Source organism: Triturus cristatus, chromosome 6 (genome assembly GCF_964204655.1).
Source record: "Triturus cristatus chromosome 6, aTriCri1.1, whole genome shotgun sequence".
In the NCBI taxonomy this organism is placed as follows: domain Eukaryota; kingdom Metazoa; phylum Chordata; class Amphibia; order Caudata; family Salamandridae; genus Triturus; species Triturus cristatus.
Window position 1 is genome coordinate 1,908,131,433 of NC_140589.1, and position 19,136 is coordinate 1,908,150,568.

At 46.9% G+C, this 19,136-nt stretch overlaps 1 protein-coding gene across 3 annotated transcripts in view; it reads right to left on the minus strand.

Moving 5' to 3' along the window:
- The window catches only part of LOC146822411 (uncharacterized), a 233,276-nt gene that overhangs the window by 56,943 nt on the left and 157,197 nt on the right, over positions 1 to 19,136 (minus strand). For all 3 annotated transcript variants that reach the window (XM_085613500.1, XM_085613501.1, XM_085613499.1), the window contains exon 4: positions 11,432 to 11,548. In XM_085613500.1, coding sequence (XP_085469626.1) covers positions 11,432 to 11,548 — 117 coding nt within the window. The remainder of the gene's footprint in view (positions 1 to 11,431; positions 11,549 to 19,136) is intronic.

The window sequence follows — 19,136 nt, forward strand, 5'->3', positions numbered from 1 at the left end:
GGTCGCCCTTTGGACAGGTTGATGGTGTTCCACCATTTCAGTCAGCGAAGTGAGCGACTGCCCACCAACACCAGATCGGTAAGTTGTCCGTGAGCCTGGTTCCACTGTTGTGCTAGACATTCTTGCAAGGGACGCATTTGAAGTCGTGCGTGATGCACAATGGAGATGCATGATGCCATCATGCCTAACAGTTGCATAAACACTCTTGCTGGAAGAGAGTGTTGAGTTTGAAATTTTAAGATGAGGTTTTGTATGTTAGCTATCCTGGCTGTGCTGGGATAAGCTATGGCCTTGGAAGTATTTATGGTGGCTCCCAGATATTGATGTATGTGGGAGGGTTGCAGTTGAGATTTGGATAGTTGATGGTAAATCCCAAGTCGTGTAGGGTTTGAATAGTGCGGTGAGTGTGGAGAACGCATTTGTCGAAAGTATTGGCTTTTATGAGCCAATCGTCGAGATACGGGAAGACATGGATTTGTTGTCTCCTGAGGTGCGCTGCCACTACTGCTAAGCATTTGGTGAATACCCTGGGTGCAGTTGTTACTCCGAATGGGAGGACTGTAAACTGATAGTGCTGTCCGTCTACCACAAATCTTAGGTACTTCCTGTGAGCAGGATGCATGGGGATGTGAAAGTATGCGTCCTTGAGGTCCAATGTGGCAAGGAAGTCGTCTTGCTGAAGTAGTGGGAGGACTTGTTGAGAGTGATCATATGGAAGTGATCTGAGTGTATGTACTGATTTAGTAGTCTGAGGTCGAGTATGGGTCTTAAGGTCTCGTCCTTTTTGGGAATTAGGAAGTATAGAGAATATACTCCTGTACCCTGATGTTGGAGTGGAACTGGTTCTATTGCGTGTTTTTGAAGCAAGGACTGAATTTCCTGTTTGAGTAGTGTAAGATGGTGTGGTGACATTGGACAGTGTTTGGGTGGTATGTGTGGGGGGGTGTTTGTGAGTTCGAGGCAGTAACCAAACTGGATAATTTGACTTACCCACTTGTCTGTTGTAATGGCATTCCAGACAGGTAGGAACTGTTGGAGTCTGCCCCCGACCGGAGTGGAATGGTCTGGGGGGAGCGGGGGCAAGTCACTGTTTAGTGGCTGGAGAGGTGCGGGTGTTGGTATTGCCCCGACCTTGGCCCTTGGTGTTGTTTCCCCTATATCCTCCTCTAAAATATCCTCTGTTAGGGGATGTTTCTGCGGAGGTTTTGAAAGTGGAAGAGGTGTCTGTTCCAACATTTTTGGAGGCTCCCCTATAGAAGGAGCGACGAAAGGAGCCTCGCGGTTGTGGAGACTGTAATGCTCCCATTGATTTAGCAGTCTCGTTATCTTTTTTCATCTTCTCCAGTGCAGTATCTACTGCGGGCCCAAATAGTTGCTCTTGGTTGAATGGTTGCCCAAGTATTGTTGTTTGTACTTCCGGCTTAAAGCCTGAAATACGTATCCATGCATGTCGTCTAAGTAGTATGCTTGTGTTGACCGCCCTAGAAGCAGTGTCCGCGGCGTCTAGTGCACATTTGATTGATGCGTTGGATATGAGTTTTCCCTCTTGGATGAGGTCATTAGCCTGGGATTTGTACTGATCTGGCAGGTGTTGTAAAAGATCTTCTAACTGATCATAATGAGCCCTATCATATCGGGCTAATAGGGCTTGTGTGTTGGCAATACGCCAATGGTTAGCAGCTTGTGCTGCAACTCTTTTGCCCGAGGCCTCTAATAGCTTGGACTCTTTGTCTGGGGGCGGTGTGTCTCCTGTTGTTTGGGAGTTAGCCCGCTTTCTAGCGTTTGAAACTACTAAAGAGTCTAGAGGGAGCTGTGCTTTAATGTACGCGGTATCCTGTGGCGCAGGTCTATATTTTTTTTCAATTCGGGGGTTAAGAACCCTAGCTCTGACATGGTCTTTAAAAACCTCTGTGGCGTGTTTTATGACTCCCTTAATCATGGGCAAGATCTGAACTGATTTTTGCGACTGTTCGAATGTGTCTAGAAGAAAGTCTTCTTCGGGTGTATCTGAGTGCATGGTGACGCCATGGAAAAGCGCCGCCCTGTTTAGCAGCTGCCCAAACCCCAGGTGGTCATCTGGAGGGGAGGGTTTGGAGGGGTATGTAGTGGGATCAGGAATATCAGGTAAAGGGTAAGCCCAGTCATCTAAGGGTGCCGTATCCGGGAGTGTGAAAGGATCATTAGGATCATTAAGGTCATCCGGATGACCCCCTCCCCCTAAGTCATCATCATCATCCTGTGGAGGTGGTGTATGTGAAGGAGATGGTAGAGGAGAAGGAGATGGGGGCAGGGGGGGTGGGATGAGAGGTGATATAGGAGAGGAGGGACGAATGGGTGAGGTGGCGAAGTCCTTCTTCTTTATGGGAGCTGGAGGAGGTGTTGTGTCCAGCTTCCTTTTCTTGTATGGCACAGCGGTGACATGTCCGGGTTTTGGATTGATATAAATCCTTTTTTGCGTGGGATCAGGGCGAAAAAGTTCTTCATTGTCCGAAAGTGGCTTTGGTGCAGACTTTTTCGGTTCCGATCTCTGTTTTGGATGATCGGTAGAGTCTTTTTGGACTTTTTTCGGTACCGATGATGGTTTCGGTGCCGAGGATGATTTCGGTGCCGAAGAACTTTTCGGTGCCGGCGGGGATTTCGGTGCCGAAGAACGTTTCGGTGCCGGTGGAGATTTCGGCCTCGATGGTTTCGGAGCCTGCTTCGGTGCCGAGAGGTGTTGAGTCTTCGGTGCCGAAGGTATTGTGGGCACAATAACATGTGGTTTGCTCGAGCCCGAGGGCGGGGCTTCTGAAGACGATTTTCGGTCGCGACTGGGGCCAGCTGGCGGAGTCATGACCGGTGCCTTTTTTGGGGGGGTTGGGGTAGGGGCACTGGTACTCACTCGTTGCCCCGGAGTGATGAGGGAATCAGAATCGTCCGCTTCGGATACGATTTGGAGGTCTTCGGAATCGTCTTCCGGGACATCCTGGGCAAAGATGTCCTCTGGTTCTGGAGCTGGTCTGGCCATGATATGGCGTCGAGCTCTTCAGTCCCGGATGGTTTTCTTGGAGCGGAATGCGGCACAGGCTGGACAGCTGGATTCGTTATATTCCGGCGAGAGGCACAGGTTGCAGACCTCGTGGTGGTCACTGTGGGGGAACTTTGCTCCACATTGGGGGCATTTTTTAAAAGGTGTCCTTTCCATGAGGCGTATCCGGAACCGGTCCGATTGGATTTCGACGTCGAGTTATAAAGGTTTTTGGTTTCGAAAGCTGGATTTTCAGAAGTTTTCAGCCGGAGTGGAAAAGTTCATCCGAACCCACTGGCGGAAAAAAACAATCTGAGGATGGAGTGGATGCCCATGCGCACTGTTGTCCAGGGGCGGAGTCACCTATCTCGTGACCAAAAGGCTTCTTCCGAAGCCAACAACAACCTGCAATCATCCGAGCCCATCACCAGATGGCGATCTTATCCTAAGTGTGTGATCTGCAGCTCATATGCCTCGAACATTGTGGTTTCAGTAACCCCTGTTAAACAGAATGAGAAAGACAAGCTTGCTGATACTGCGCAAGATGGGAACTTCTGGGGCCGACTTGAGACTATGATGTCAACCCTTCTGGAACCTATCCTCCTAAAAATAACCAACGTAGAAGTTAGGTTAGCTAAAGTGGAGGAGCTGGTTCGTAGTAAATGCCCAGTTGTACAGACAGTTGCCACTAATCCAAGTGTTTGCTCCTTGCCCAGCAGGGTGGAAGGCTCCGGAGCAGGTCCATCTTTTAATCCCATCACTGCCGGACAAATGATGACACTACATTAATCCCTAACATCTCTGCTCGTATAGAAAGCAGAGTACAGACTGATGGGATGAAAGGTGGAAGTAATTATGTGGTAGCAAATGGTATAAATCATCAAGGTCATCAAGATATTCTTATAATTTATCGCAAAACTTAAACTTACTCCGGATGCTACTCCGTACACGGTTGTTTTGGCAAATGTTCCTCCCCTACCACATAATGCTTTTGAACACTGGTTATCGTTAAGGAATAAGTCACTCCATTTTCTTACCTCAAGGACAGGTTTGAAAAAAATCCCCTTTTTTTAGACTTTAAAATGGTACGAAGGATCGGGTAGGTTGGCACTTCTGCCAAATCATTACATGGAGATTGTGTTGTGATCACTTTGGGGTGCGTACAATCTTAGAGAGGAGCTATAACGGGCCTGTTAATCCCAACGATGTAAACATATTACCATTGGGATATTTTTACCGTCCATCAGACCCCTCAATGAATCAAGGCCCCCAGTTTGCAGGAGATAACTATTTGGGAACCAGGCAGCTTAGATACCCTATCCCAACGCACAATCGTTTTGATGCGTTGCGTTCCTTGGAAGACATTGATTGACTTCCCTTTGGGACCACTGCACATTATAACTGTGTAACTGACCTGCATGACATCGGGGTTATTTCAAGTCTGACTCTAATGGATAAACATGATGATGCTGCCAATCATCATGTGTAACAGAGTTGTACCTTGTGGGTTTAGGGATACGAGCAAGGAGACTCAGGTTGATACTCAGAGCACTTCTAATGCTCTTTCCCCATCTGGTTGTCCAAAGGAGGTCTCAACAGAACCTAGGAGTGAAGGGGTTCAAGGGCTTAGGGATTTAAGAAATAAGTCTCTGCCTGGCTCCCAGGGCATGTCAAATGGTTTGCCTTTATCTGTATGTTTAAATGAGGATTTACCAGGGGCAGCATCTCCTTGTCATAATCACCCTACTGTTGTTAAACCCCCTCTATGTCATATTGTTTCGTGGAATATTGCTGGATTGCGCTCAAAACTAAATATCCAACTATGGTGGGATTTTATTGTACAGTTTGAGGTTCTTTGCTTTCAGGAGACATGGACCAAGGAAGCGATCCACCTAAATGGGTTGAGGACTTATGTTCCAGCTGTTGACGGTCTGAGTGGTAAAGCAAAGGGTGGTCTGTGCATATATATATCTATTAGCATGAACCTAAAGAAAATAACGAAGCCCGCTAATGATGATTATCATCAACTAGTGCTGCTGGACTTAGACACAACGTCTTCCATCGCTTTGGTTAATTTCTATAGTAATCTCCCCCAGGTCTGGTGGGCACTGTTATTAAAAATATGTCCCAATCATTGAAATTGCCTGGTAAAAGTAAAAGGAAAGATCAAACGTTAATCTTGGTGGGGGACTTAAACTGTACATTGTGTGGGAATGCTGGGGACAATCTGTGCGGAGCAGTTTATGAAGAAGGTGTATGTTCATCTCACTTTAGTCATACTGCTCTGGGGGAACAGCTAAACTAATTTATATTTAGCTTTGACCTAGGCTTTGTAAATGAATTGTGCCCATCACCGGCCCCCCTGCCCTGGACATATAATGGTAGGGGATGCTGTTCTACTACTGACTATGTTTTGGCATCCAGTTACCACGCACAAAGCCTCCATTCCTTTTATGTCTCTGAGAACTCACTCAGTGACCATTACCGTTTGTCCATAACATTACCCTCTAGTAACATTTTTGGAATGAACAATAATGATCGACTGTTAGAGAATATAGCCATCGGGAGTACCAATGGATACTCCCTCCGATGGGCTATGGTAGACCGAGAAGCGCTGATTAAACTAGTTGTTGGTAAATGTAAATCAGACATAGAGACATGCCTGGGTGAAAAAGTTGCCCCTGCTATTATATCAGCATCCTTCTCAGCAATAACCAATGTAATCAGAGAGTCTCTCATTAGGCAAAAAAAGAGCAATAGCCCCAGAATGGATGGTTTGACTCGAGGTGTACCCAAGCTTATTCTCAGTTAAAAAAAGAACTGCATTAAACCCCGAGAAACACCTCTGATATCAGGAAAGCAAGAGGGGTATATAAACAGGCAATTAGGGATAGGAACATTACAATGAGGAAGGAGGCATGGGAGGCACTGCATTCAGCCTCAGTAGCTAAGGATAGTGCGGCTTTCTGGAAGGCAATTAGGGCACCTTTTTAATCTAAGGAGCCCGGCCCAACTATAGAGATAGCCGTAACCGAGGGACAGTGGATCAAGCACTTTGCTCATGTATATAGCGGTGATGAACCGTCTGTCATGAGGGAAAATTGCGCCCAGGTGGTCTATGGTTCAAATTATTCCCCACATTATAAGGAACTAATGTTCACCTTAGAGGAAGTAGAGAGGGCTCTACATGCTAGTCAGGGTGGTAAGGCTCCTGGCCGGGATGGGGTCCCCATAGAAATGCTAAAGTCAATTATTCCTCTATGGCGGCCCCTACTGGTGCAGGTGCTTAATGCTAGCTGTAGCACGGATTTCTTACCCACTTGGGTGGAATCTACAATTGTGCCTATCCTCAAAAAGGGGGATAGGCAAGACCCGGGGTGTTACAGACCAATCTCCCTGCTGGATGCCACAACTTAGGTAGTGGGTAGAGTTATACTGGAACGTCTTCAGGATTGGGCCGACGAGAACTCCATTCTATCGGACCTGCAATATGGCTTTCGGGCCGGTGTGGGGACTGTAGAGCAGGGTTTGAATCTTTCCCTCCTGGTGGGGAAATACACGAGGGCCAAGAAAGGGAACCTATTTTTAGCATTTGTGGATCTCACATCCGCTTTTGATTGTGTGGTCCACTCTAAATTATGGAAATTACTGGAAGCCTTGGGGGTTGATGTAAGTATTATTTATTTTCTTAAGCGCTTTTATAGTGATGCTAAGGCATGTGTGCGTTATGGTCTGAAGGGCGAGTGTTCGCCTGCTTTCCCAATTAGGAGCGGAGTCAGGCAGGGTTGTGTTCTGGCTCCGTTCCTTTTTAACTTGTATATAAATGGACTTGAGGAAGCTCTGCTTAAAGATAACCAAGACTTTCCCCAAGTAGCCGGCCGCCAAATTCCAGCCCTCTTGTATGCAGATGACGCCGTGCTGATGTCTCACACACAAGTGGGTCTTCAGGGCGTTTTGGATAGTTTTTCCCTTTTTATGAAAGATTTAGGATGAAGGGTAAATTCTTCCAAAACTTTTATTATGCGCTGTGGCAGGGGTTTTAAAATAAACAGACATGTTTGTTGCAGGACAAAAGATTGGGGCTACAAATAAATTATCTTACTTGGGCATTCTTTTTGCCCAAAATGATACCTGGGCGCAAGCTGTAGCAGCCAAAAAAATTGGCATTTATACGTACTACATCTGCCCTTATCACCTTTGTCAGGAAACTGGGGAAAAGACCACCCGAGGAACTTATTAAAATATATAAGGCAAAGGGTGTTTCTGCTGCAACTTATGGGAGTGGGGTTTGGGGGTTTGTTGACCTCTCCCCTATTCAGTTAGTAGAAAATTCCTTCCTAAAATACATCCTAGCTGTCCCGAGAGGCCCCTCAGCATGCATCTGCCATGCAGAACTAGGTCTTCCCTACATCTCGGATTTAATTAGACTGGAGCCTGTGCTATTATGGCACAGGCTGTGGATGAAAGAGGAGGCCAAACTGAATAGAGATATCCTTTTAGATATCTTAAAATTGGAAGGTGTCATGAGGATTCCATGGCTAAGATACGTTTACAACTTCTTTAAAGATCTTGGCCATTTAGAGTATTTCATCAATCCTACCACCATTATGACAGTAACTAGGAAGGAATTAAGAAAAGAGGGTCTCTTGCTATTGCATAATCTCAGAATGTCATCTGAGATTTTAAAGCCCACAGTCCTGCACAATCAACTGGTTTTAACTACTTTTAACATTCAACCCTATTTAATTTTTGTTTACGGTGCTTACGATAGGTTCTTATTAACTCAATTTAGGCTGGGGGTCTTCCATAGACTAGTCTCTTTTCCTATTATGAATGACTGGTCATGAGACCTCCAGCTTTGCCCTTGTGACAATATCTCCCCTCAATCCACGATTCATGTTACCTTTTTTTGTAAACTCTATTCCTCTGTAAGGAGTCTGCTTTTGATACCCATATTAAAACAGTATGGGCTCCGTCAATGTCGTCCTGCCCTTTTGGCATCACAATCCCTAGATAACGAGAATAGCGTTTTAAGGATAACAGTTTTCCTGAAAAAAGTTTTGAGTCTTAGGAAAAGTGTGTCTATTTAACGGATCCTTTTTAATGAAATAAGGGCTTCTGTCAGTGTAAATACTGATTTGTTTAATTGGACTTTTATGTAACATTTGTCTTAATATATGTATTGTTTAAATACTTTTTAATTGTCTGCTTTTATGATTGTTATTAATCAATCAAATAAAGCCTCTTTGAACTTAAACTAGTGTGCCAGTGTGCTGAGGCGGTGTGTTAAATACTGCCTGCAAGAGGGCATGCCTGTGTGCAGAGGCGGTTGTGTTAAACACTCCCTGTAAGACAGTGTGCCATTGTGCTGAGGCGGTGTGTTAAACACTCCCTGTAAGACAGTGTGCCAGTGTGCTGAGGAGGTGTGTTAAACACTGCCTGTAACACACTGTGCCAGTGTGCTGAGGTCGGAGTGTTAAATACTGCCTGTAAGATAGTGTGCCATTGTGCTGAGGCGGTGTGTTAAATAGTGCCTGCAAGACACTGTGCCAGTGTGCTGAAGTTGGAGTGTTAAATACTGCCAGTGAGATAGTGTGCCATTGTGCTGAGGCAGTGTGTTAAACACTCCCTGTAAGACACTGTGCCAGTGTGCTGAGGAGGTGTGTTAAATGGTGCCTGCAAGACACTGTGCCAGTGTGTTGAGGTTGGAGTGTTAAATACAGCCTGTAAGATAGTGTGCCATTGTGCTGAGGCGGTGTGTTAAACACTCCCTGTAAGACACTGTGCCAGTGTGCTGAGGAGGTGTGTTAAACACTGCCTGTAAGACACTGTGCCAGTGTGCTGAGGTTGGAGTGTTAAATACAGCCTGTAAGCTAGTGTGCCAGTGTGCTGAGGAGGTGTGCTAAACACTTCCTGTAAGACACTGTGCCAGTGTGCTAAGGTCGGAGTGTTAAATACTGCCTGCAAGACACTGTGCCAGTGTGCTGAGGTTGGAGTGTTAAAGACTGCCTGTAAGATAGTGTGCCAGTGTGCTGAGGCGGTATGTTAAATACTGCCTGCAAGAGGGCATGCCTGTGTGCAGAGGCGGTTGTGTTAAACACTCCCTGTAAGACAGTGTGCCATTGTGCTGAGGCGGTGTTAAACACTCCCTGTAAGACAGTGTGCCAGTGTGCTGAGGTCGGAGTGTTAAATACTGCCTGTAAGATAGTGTGCCATTGTGCTGAGGCGGTGTGTTAAACACTCCCTGTAAGACACTGTGCCAGTGTGCTGAGGAGGTGTGTTAAACACTGCCTGTAAGACACTGTGCCAGTGTGCTGAGGTTGGAGTGTTAAATACAGCCTGTAAGCTAGTGTGCCAGTGTGCTGAGGAGGTGTGCTAAACACTTCCTGTAAGACACTGTGCCAGTGTGCTAAGGTCGGAGTGTTAAATACTGCCTGCAAGACACTGTGCCAGTGTGCTGAGGTTGGAGTGTTAAAGACTGCCTGTAAGATAGTGTGCCAGTGTGCTGAGGCGGTATGTTAAATACTGCCTGCAAGAGGGCATGCCTGTGTGCAGAGGCGGTTGTGTTAAACACTCCCTGTAAGACAGTGTGCCATTGTGCTGAGGCGGTGTTAAACACTCCCTGTAAGACAGTGTGCCAGTGTGCTGAGGAGGTGTGTTAAACACTGCCTGTAAGACACTGTGCCAGTGTGCTGAGGTCGGAGTGTTAAATACTGCCTGCAAGATAGTGTGCCGTTGTGCTGAGGCGGTGTGTTAAATAGTGCCTGCAAGACACTGTGCCAGTGTGCTGAGGTTGGAGTGTTAAAGACTGCCTGTAAGATAGTGTGCCAGTGTGCTGAGGCGGTGTGTTAAATACTGCCTGCAAGAGGGCATGCCTGTGTGCAGAGGCGGTTGTGTTAAACACTCCCTGTAAGACAGTGTGCCAGTGTGCTGAGGAGGCGTGTTAAACACTGCCTGTAAGACACTGTGCCAGTGTGCTGAGGTCGGAGTGTTAAATACTGCCTGTAAGATGGTGTGCCATTGTGCTGAGGCGGTGTGTTAAACACTCCCTGTAAGACAGTGTGCCAGTGTGCTGAGGAGGTGTGTTAAACACTGCCTGTAAGACATTGTGCCAGTGTGCTGAGGTCGGAGTGTTAAATACTGCCTGTAAGATGGTGTGCCTGTGTGCAGAGGCGGTGGTGTTAAACACTCCCTGTAAGACAGTGTGCCAGTGTGCTGAGGAGGCGTGTTAAACACTGCCTGTAGGACACTGTGCCAGTGTGCTGAGGTCGGAGTGTTAAATACTGCCTGTAAGACAGTGTGCCAGTGTGCTGAGGAGGTGTGTTAAACACTGCCAGTGAGATAGTGTGCCATTGTGCTGAGGCGGTGTGTTAAACACTCCATGTAAGACACTGTGCCAGTGTGCTGAGGAGGTGTGTTAAATAGTGCCTGCAAGACACTGTGCCAGTGTGCTGAGGTTGGAGTGTTAAAGACTGCCTGTAAGATAGTGTGCCAGTGTGCTGAGGCGGTGTGTTAAATACTGCCTGCAAGAGGGCATGCCTGTGTGCAGAGGCGGTTGTGTTAAACACTCCCTGTAAGACAGTGTGCCATTGTGCTGAGGCGGTGTGTTAAACACTCCCTGTAAGACAGTGTGCTATTGTGCTGAGGCGGTGTGTTAAATAGTGCCTGCAAGACACTGTGCCAGTGTGCTGAGGTTGGAGTGTTAAATACTGCCAGTGAGATAGTGTGCCATTGTGCTGAGGCGGTGTGTTAAACACTTCCTGTAAGACATTGTGCCAGTGTGCTGAGGTTGGAGTGTTAAATACAGCCTGTAAGATAGTGTGCCAGTGTGCTGAGGAGGTGTGTTAAATACTGCCTGCAAGACACTGTGCCAGTGTGCTGAGGTTGGAGTGTTAAAGACTGCCTGTAACATAGTGTGCCAGTGTGCTGAGGCGGTGTGTTAAATACTGCCTGCAAGAGTGCATGCCTGTGTGCAGAGGCGGTTGTGTTAAACACTTCCTGTAAGACATTGTGCCAGTGTGCTGAGGTTGGAGTGTTAAATACTGCCTGTAAGATAGTGTGCCAGTGTGCTGAGGAGGTGTGTTAAACACTGCCAGTGAGATAGTGTGCCAGTGTGCTGAGGAGGTGTGTTAAATACTGCCAGTGAGATAGTGTGCCAGTGTGCTGAGGAGGTCTGTTAAACACTGCCAGTGAGATAGAGTGCCAGTGTGCTGAGGTTGGAGTGTTAAATACTGCCTGTAAGACACTGTGCCAGTGTGCTGAGACTGTGTGTTAAACACTGGCCGATGAGGCCTGTCGGTCACACATCCAGATCCCAGCAGAGACAGCTAAGCGTGTCATCCTCTGGAGGTGGGTAATAAACACGTGCCTGGTAAAGAACCATGAAATAGACATGACAGACCCCCGAGGGGCACGGGCACTCACCTGCGTAGAGGTATCTGTCCAGGTCGGTTTTCTCCAAGCACACCTCACTTTTGCCATCAGAGTCGTGCCCTTTCTTCCATTGAAAACGGCTGTCCGTCTGGGTTGCAGCACAACCTACTAAAACGAAAACATAAATCACATGAACACAGGGCTGTCTGGTTGTCAAAAGTGTGAAGACCCTTATCCTGGAATCATCACTAAGGGCTTTTTACACCTTGAATAGACCCCATCCAGAACACACCTGCACCACCCAGCGAGCGCCTGAGCCAGCTGGAGACTGGAACTGGGTCAGAGGGCAGAAATGATTGAAGTATGTCAAATAATAGTCTGAACCATCAAGTAAAATCTACGTTAAGTGTCTCAAAGAGATTTAAGTTACACATTTATAAAAAGTCTGCAGATCTCGCTGCTGTGACGCAATCTTTTCAAGGCTGCTCTCAATACAGAAGCTTAAATTAAAATGAATCAGGCCCTGCCTATTGCTGGCAGACAGGCAAACAGCACACACTGGGAGGTGATTTCATTTCTGTGACATATTTGGTCAGTCCTGCCAACAACTGCAAGACAGTGCCCATGAAATGAGTGTGAATTGCTTCATGCACCGTCCTGCCGCCCAATGCGGTCGCGTGAACCTGATGCACCAGGGGAGTATCACGCCCATTACTCAAACCACATGCTCAAGAGGACAGAAATGTGCCCCATCCCTGCCCTATGTTCCTCTGACCCCTGCAATGGTTAGTAACAGGAAGTGAGGTTGCGGTCAGTTATGTCTTTCCATCTTAGTTAATACTTGAGCCGTGTATGGTTGGGACTCGCGTGCAGAGTATGTGCGATGACATACCTGGCTAGCTCACTATACAAGTTTCTGAATAGCTGAGGCATCACATCTTTCCAGCACTTGTTCATTCCCAATGGTTCACTCATACTAGGCTTTCTAATTATTACTCTGCATTCACCCGAATATTATTGGGGCCACAGACTGCCGATACCCTTTCCCCAAAAAGGAAATGTGCCTCTGGTAGATGATCTGCTAGTAACGTGTTCTAGGACATGAGAAGTGTTGGGAGTCAGACAAACCTGTCTTAGAAACTCTTATCTGCAGGGGATGGAGCTCTCCATGAGATGAGAAGTGTTAGGAATCAAACAAACCTGTCAGAGAATCACTTATATGTACGGATGGAGCCCTCTATGAGATGAGAAGTGTTAGGAGTGGGACAAACCTGTCAGAGAGTCTCTTATCTGCAGGGGATGGAGCCCTCTATGAGATGAGAAGTGTTAGGAGTCAAACAAACCTGTCAGAGAATCACTTATATGTACGGATGGAGCCCTCTATGAGATGAGAAGTGTTAGGAGTCAGACAAACCTGTCGGAGGATCTCTTATCTGCAGGGGACGCAGCCCTCCATGAGATGAGAAGTGTTAGGAGTCAAACAAACCTGTCAGAGAATCACTTGTATGTACAGATGGAGCCCTCCATGAGATGAGAAGTGATAGGAGTCAGCCAAACCTTTCGGGGAGTCTCTTATCTGCAGGGATGGAGCCCTCTATGAGAAGAGAAGCCTTGGGAGTCAGACAAACCTGTCGGTGAGTCTCTTATCTGCAGGGGCTGGATCCCTCTATGAGAAGAGAAGCCTTGGGAGTCAGACAAACCTGTCGGTGAGTCTCTTATCTGCAGGGGATGGATCCCTCTATGAGAAGAGAAGCCTTGGGAGTCAGACAAACCTGTCGGTGAGTCTCTTATCTGCAGGGATGGAGCCCTCCATGAGATGAGAAGTGTTAGGAGTCAGCCAAACCTGTCGGTGAGTCTCTTATCTGCAGGGGATGGATCCCTCTATGAGAAGAGAAGCCTTGGGAGTCAGACAAACCTGTCGGTGAGTCTCTTATCTGCAGGGGATGGATCCCTCTATGAGAAGAGAAGCCTTGGGAGTCAGACAAACCTGTCGGTGAGTCTCTTATCTGCAGGGGATGGATCCCTCTATGAGAAGAGAAGCCTTGGGAGTCAGACAAACCTGTCGGTGAGTCTCTTATCTGCAGGGGATGGATCCCTCTATGAGAAGAGAAGCCTTGGGAGTCAGACAAACCTGTCGGTGAGTCTCTTATCTGCAGGGGATGGATCCCTCTATGAGAAGAGAAGCCTTGGGAGTCAGACAAACCTGTCGGTGAGTCTCTTATCTGCAGGGGATCGATCCCTCTATGAGAAGAGAAGCCTTGGGAGTCAGACAAACCTGTCGGTGAGTCTCTTATCTGCAGGGGATGGATCCCTCTATGAGAAGAGAAGCCTTGGGAGTCAGACAAACCTGTCGGTGAGTCTCTTATCTACCGGGATGGAGCCCTCTATGAGAAGAGAAGCCTTGGGAGTCAGACAAACCTGTCGGCGAGTCTCTTATCTGCAGGGATGGAGCCCTCCATGAGATGAGAAGTGTTAGGAGTCAGCCAAACCTGTCGGTGAGTCTCTTATCTGCAGGGGATGGATCCCTCTATGAGAAGAGAAGCCTTGGGAGTCAGACAAACCTGTCGGTGAGTCTCTTATCTGCAGGGGATCGATCCCTCTATGAGAAGAGAAGCCTTGGGAGTCAGACAAACCTGTCGGTGAGTCTCTTATCTGCAGGGGATGGATCCCTCTATGAGAAGAGAAGCCTTGGGAGTCAGACAAACCTGTCGGTGAGTCTCTTATCTGCAGGGGATGGATCCCTCTATGAGAAGAGAAGCCTTGGGAGTCAGACAAACCTGTCGGTGAGTCTCTTATCTGCAGGGGATGGATCCCTCTATGAGAAGAGAAGCCTTGGGAGTCAGACAAACCTGTCGGTGAGTCTCTTATCTGCAGGGGATCGATCCCTCTATGAGAAGAGAAGCCTTGGGAGTCAGACAAACCTGTCGGTGAGTCTCTTATCTGCAGGGGATGGATCCCTCTATGAGAAGAGAAGCCTTGGGAGTCAGACAAACCTGTCGGTGAGTCTCTTATCTACCGGGATGGAGCCCTCTATGAGAATAGAAGCCTTGGGAGTCAGACAAACCTGTCGGTGAGTCTCTTATCTGCAGGGATGGAGCCCTCCATGAGATGAGAAGTGTTAGGAGTCAGCCAAACCTGTCGGTGAGTCTCTTATCTGCAGGGGATGGATCCCTCTATGAGAAGAGAAGCCTTGGGAGTCAGACAAACCTGTCGGTGAGTCTCTTATCTGCAGGGATGGAGCCCTCCATGAGATGAGAAGTGTTAGGAGTCAGCCAAACCTGTCGGTGAGTCTCTTATCTGCAGGGGATGGATCCCTCTATGAGAAGAGAAGCCTTGGGAGTCAGACAAACCTGTCGGTGAGTCTCTTATCTGCAGGGGATCGATCCCTCTATGAGAAGAGAAGCCTTGGGAGTCAGACAAACCTGTCGGTGAGTCTCTTATCTGCAGGGGATGGATCCCTCTATGAGAAGAGAAGCCTTGGGAGTCAGACAAACCTGTCGGTGAGTCTCTTATCTGCAGGGATGGAGCCCTCTATGAGAAGAGAAGCCTTGGGAGTCAGACAAACCTGTCGGTGAGTCTCTTATCTGCAGGGATGGAGCCCTCCATGAGATGAGAAGTGTTAGGAGTCAGCCAAACCTGTCGGTGAGTCTCTTATCTGCAGGGATGGAGCCCTCCATGAGATGAGAAGTGATAGGAGTCAGACAAACCTTTCGGGGAGTCTCTTATCTGCAGGGGATGGATCCCTCTATGAGAAGAGAAGCCTTGGGAGTCAGACAAACCTGTTGGTGAGTCTCTTATCTGCAGGGATGGAGCCCTCTATGAGAAGAGAAGCCTTGGGAGTCAGACAAACCTGTCGGTGAGTCTCTTATCTGCAGGGGATGGATCCCTCTATGAGAAGAGAAGCCTTGGGAGTCAGACAAACCTGTCGGTGAGTCTCTTATCTGCAGGGGATGGATCCCTCTATGAGAAGAGAAGCCTTGGGAGTCAGACAAACCTGTCGGTGAGTCTCTTATCTGCAGGGATGGAGCCCTCTATGAGAAGAGAAGCCTTGGGAGTCAGACAAACCTGTCGGTGAGTCTCTTATCTGCAGGGATGGAGCCCTCCATGAGATGAGAAGTGTTAGGAGTCAGCCAAACCTGTCGGTGAGTCTCTTATCTGCAGGGATGGAGCCCTCCATGAGATGAGAAGTGATAGGAGTCAGCCAAACCTTTCGGGGAGTCTCTTATCTGCAGGGGATGGATCCCTCTATGAGAAGAGAAGCCTTGGGAGTCAGACAAACCTGTTGGTGAGTCTCTTATCTGCAGGGATGGAGCCCTCTATGAGAAGAGAAGCCTTGGGAGTCAGACAAACCTGTCGGTGAGTCTCTTATCTGCAGGGGATGGATCCCTCTATGAGAAGAGAAGCCTTGGGAGTCAGACAAACCTGTCGGTGAGTCTCTTATCTGCAGGGGATGGATCCCTCTATGAGAAGAGAAGCCTTGGGAGTCAGACAAACCTGTCGGTGAGTCTCTTATCTGCAGGGATGGAGCCCTCTATGAGAAGAGAAGCCTTGGGAGTCAGACAAACCTGTCGGTGAGTCTCTTATCTGCAGGGATGGAGCCCTCCATGAGATGAGAAGTGTTAGGAGTCAGCCAAACCTTTCGGGGAGTCTCTTATCTGCAGGGGATGGAGCCCTCCATGAGATGAGAAGTGTTAGGAGTCAGACAAACCTGTCGGTGAGTCTCTTATCTGCAGGGGATGGATCCCTCTATGAGAAGAGAAGCCTTGGGAGTCAGACAAACCTGTCGGTGAGTCTCTTATCTGCAGGGGATGGAGCCCTCTATGAGATGAGAAGTGTTAGGAGTCAGACAAACCTCTTAGAGGATCATCTTTTAAATGCAGGGGATGGAGCCCTCTATGAGACGAGAAGTGTTAGGAGTCAGACAAACCTGTTGGTGAGTCTCATCTGCAGGGATGGAGCCCTCTATGAGAAGAGAAGCCTTGGGAGTCAGACAAACCTGTCGGAGGATCTCTTATCTGCAGGGGATGGGTGACTGGCACCCCGCCCGTCTACCATACAATCACTAAACACATACAATGGTTGGTATGCACAATTATTGATTATACGTCTACCAATCATGCGAATTAGAATGATGATAATTATTATAACCGACTCAGCAGTCATTATGTAAACTAGAGTAATTGTGAGATAAGCCCCGATCATATTTCATCACACGTCCCTAATCTATTTGTTTGTTCCACACCAAGATTGGCTAGAACGTTGTTTAGCCCTTTACCTATATGGCTGTATGGTTTCTCTTAATCTCAAACCGTGCCGAGCCATGTATAGTTTCTCGGCGAACCTTATTCTGCCACCAGCAGAGTGGTCCGATTCCAGGCCCTCAACATCTCCCCTCAGCAACCAGTTTATCTACATGACCTCGCCCATCACTGGCACCACATATACATTTATCACTAATGATGTCTCATGGAGCGAGGAGGGGTCCCCTATGCTCGCCTCCTGTTTTGTTTTGTTACAGAAATGTGCAAACAACAACCCCTTTGCAGAAGCATACACGAATTATGTAACCTAATGCAACGTCTTCTTCCTCCCAAGATGGACTCTAGAGAGCGGGAGCATTACCATGCAAGGAGCCTGACTGCTTTTTTACATGCACTCTTTCATATTCAATGCAGTCATCAAGGAGCCAATCACAACCGAGGACAGAGCCCACTTCCTGGCATACCAGCACACAATTAGCCCAATATTATGGGAGGCGTTGAAGGTGGTCCTCCGGGGACAGAACATTTCTAAAATATGGTACTAAAAAGGCCGGGATACAAATCAGAGGTATTAGAGATGAGGGGAAACTAAATAAAGGAGCTATTGATGGAACAATCCGCACACTTACTGTAAAATACACAGACTATAGAGCCACAGCTGAAAAGGACTAAGAAAATACACGTACAGAAGCAGCAGGCAATAAGGCAGGGAAACTACTGGCCTGGCTGGTTAAGAGAGAAGTGGATAAGAGATAAAAAAAAAAAATAGGACTATAATAAGGGGGTGGGTAGTGAAACTGCTGGCAGCTTTGTGAATTACTACAAAGAAATGCAAGGATCTGGATAACAACATGTGATGAGAGACAGAGAGGACTTCATAAGGGACGTCCCTGTGTCTGCGCTGAGCCCAGGACACCGACTCGCCTTAAAGAAGAGGACAGAGGCTACGGACTTGCCTCATTCATGTCTCAAATGCAGACAGGGAGAGCTCTGTCATAGAACAGTCTGCGAGCGGAACGGTCTAAAAGCAGATCCAGTAATATTGTAGCTCGACAATTCTAAAAGAAGCCATTGAGAAAGAGGAGCTACCCCCAGGCTTTGCCATGACCGCAATACCATATCAGCAGCTCCCTTTATATTTATTTTTAAAGAAAGAGGTTTTGGACTACTATTTCTAGCTACTTTGGATACAATGACTATATTGCTACAATTGTAGATATTTTTAAAAATGAAAACAAATGAAATTTGCTTTTTTTCAGGTATATGTGCTTTTTGCTAAAAGCGCTTGCACGTATAATGATATACATTTTGCAAAGTACAAACACTCCTCAGCACATATAAAGATAAACAAAACAATGTCGGAAAAGTTCGCGCTGCACCGTGGCTCTAGACAGGGATGTCCGCAGTCCCCATTATTATTTGCACCAATGGTTACATTTTTGCCTATTAGATACGAAAAGATGCCCCGCTGGAGGCTTGAAATGGGCGGGACTCTAGGATTCCACTGGGTTTGCGAGTAAATATGAAACTTGCATTCAATAAAAAGATGGATTGCAATTCAAAATAAGCGAACTCTAGATATCTTTATTCTAACAACCAAAGAACTAGTGAAGGTAAGTACTAGTTGGACTGGAAAAGACACCCCCCCGTTAAAATATGAAATCCCAAAACACATTAAACCAGATGAATGGCAGATGTATCTGGAAGATATAAATAAACTACTGCATAAGAAGAAAAACTATACTGAAGAAAGGAAGTTTAAAAGGTATACACTTGATTACAAACCAGACATCAAATGCACTTCATAGGAGTATTACGGGAGAAGAGATTACAGATTTAAAATTTCCAACAACGCAGATCTTAGTGGTGATGTGGAAATAAGAGCAAAGGGTTCTCAGACAGCAGTGACCCAATGAAATACAGATGCACCAACCTGAAGCATCTAATGACCAGTCACTAGAGTTAAACATATTCAGATAAAATGAACTGAGCATGAAATCCAGAAACAACAAAACTTCAGTTTACTAACTGGATCCACCAGATATACCGGTTTTAGAGTTAGAACCCAGTTGAAAAGAAAGGCCAGACAAGGAAAGAAAACGCATACTAAGAAACAAAACAAAAAGGAGCTGTCAATATTTCACAATATAACCTTTCACCATTCCATGAAAAACTACTACAGACAGGAAAATTGTTTATTCCAATTAGTGACTCAGCATTACCTGACACGGACACTGAGTTGTTGACGTTCAAAAGGAAATGAAGGCAGAAATTTTCATTGCAACATTATTAGAACCAACAGTTTTGCAAGAACAACCGTCTCTGTGAGATTCTAAACCAAAATCAAACTTGATCAACCAGCCCCACATAGAGCCTCATGAAGCATAGGATGTATTTGAAACTCTGGTCAAGAATGACTCAAAAGCAACCAATCACACCAGGAGCCATCAGCAGAATCCAACCACTTATGCAATGGGGATCTCTATCAATCTGGA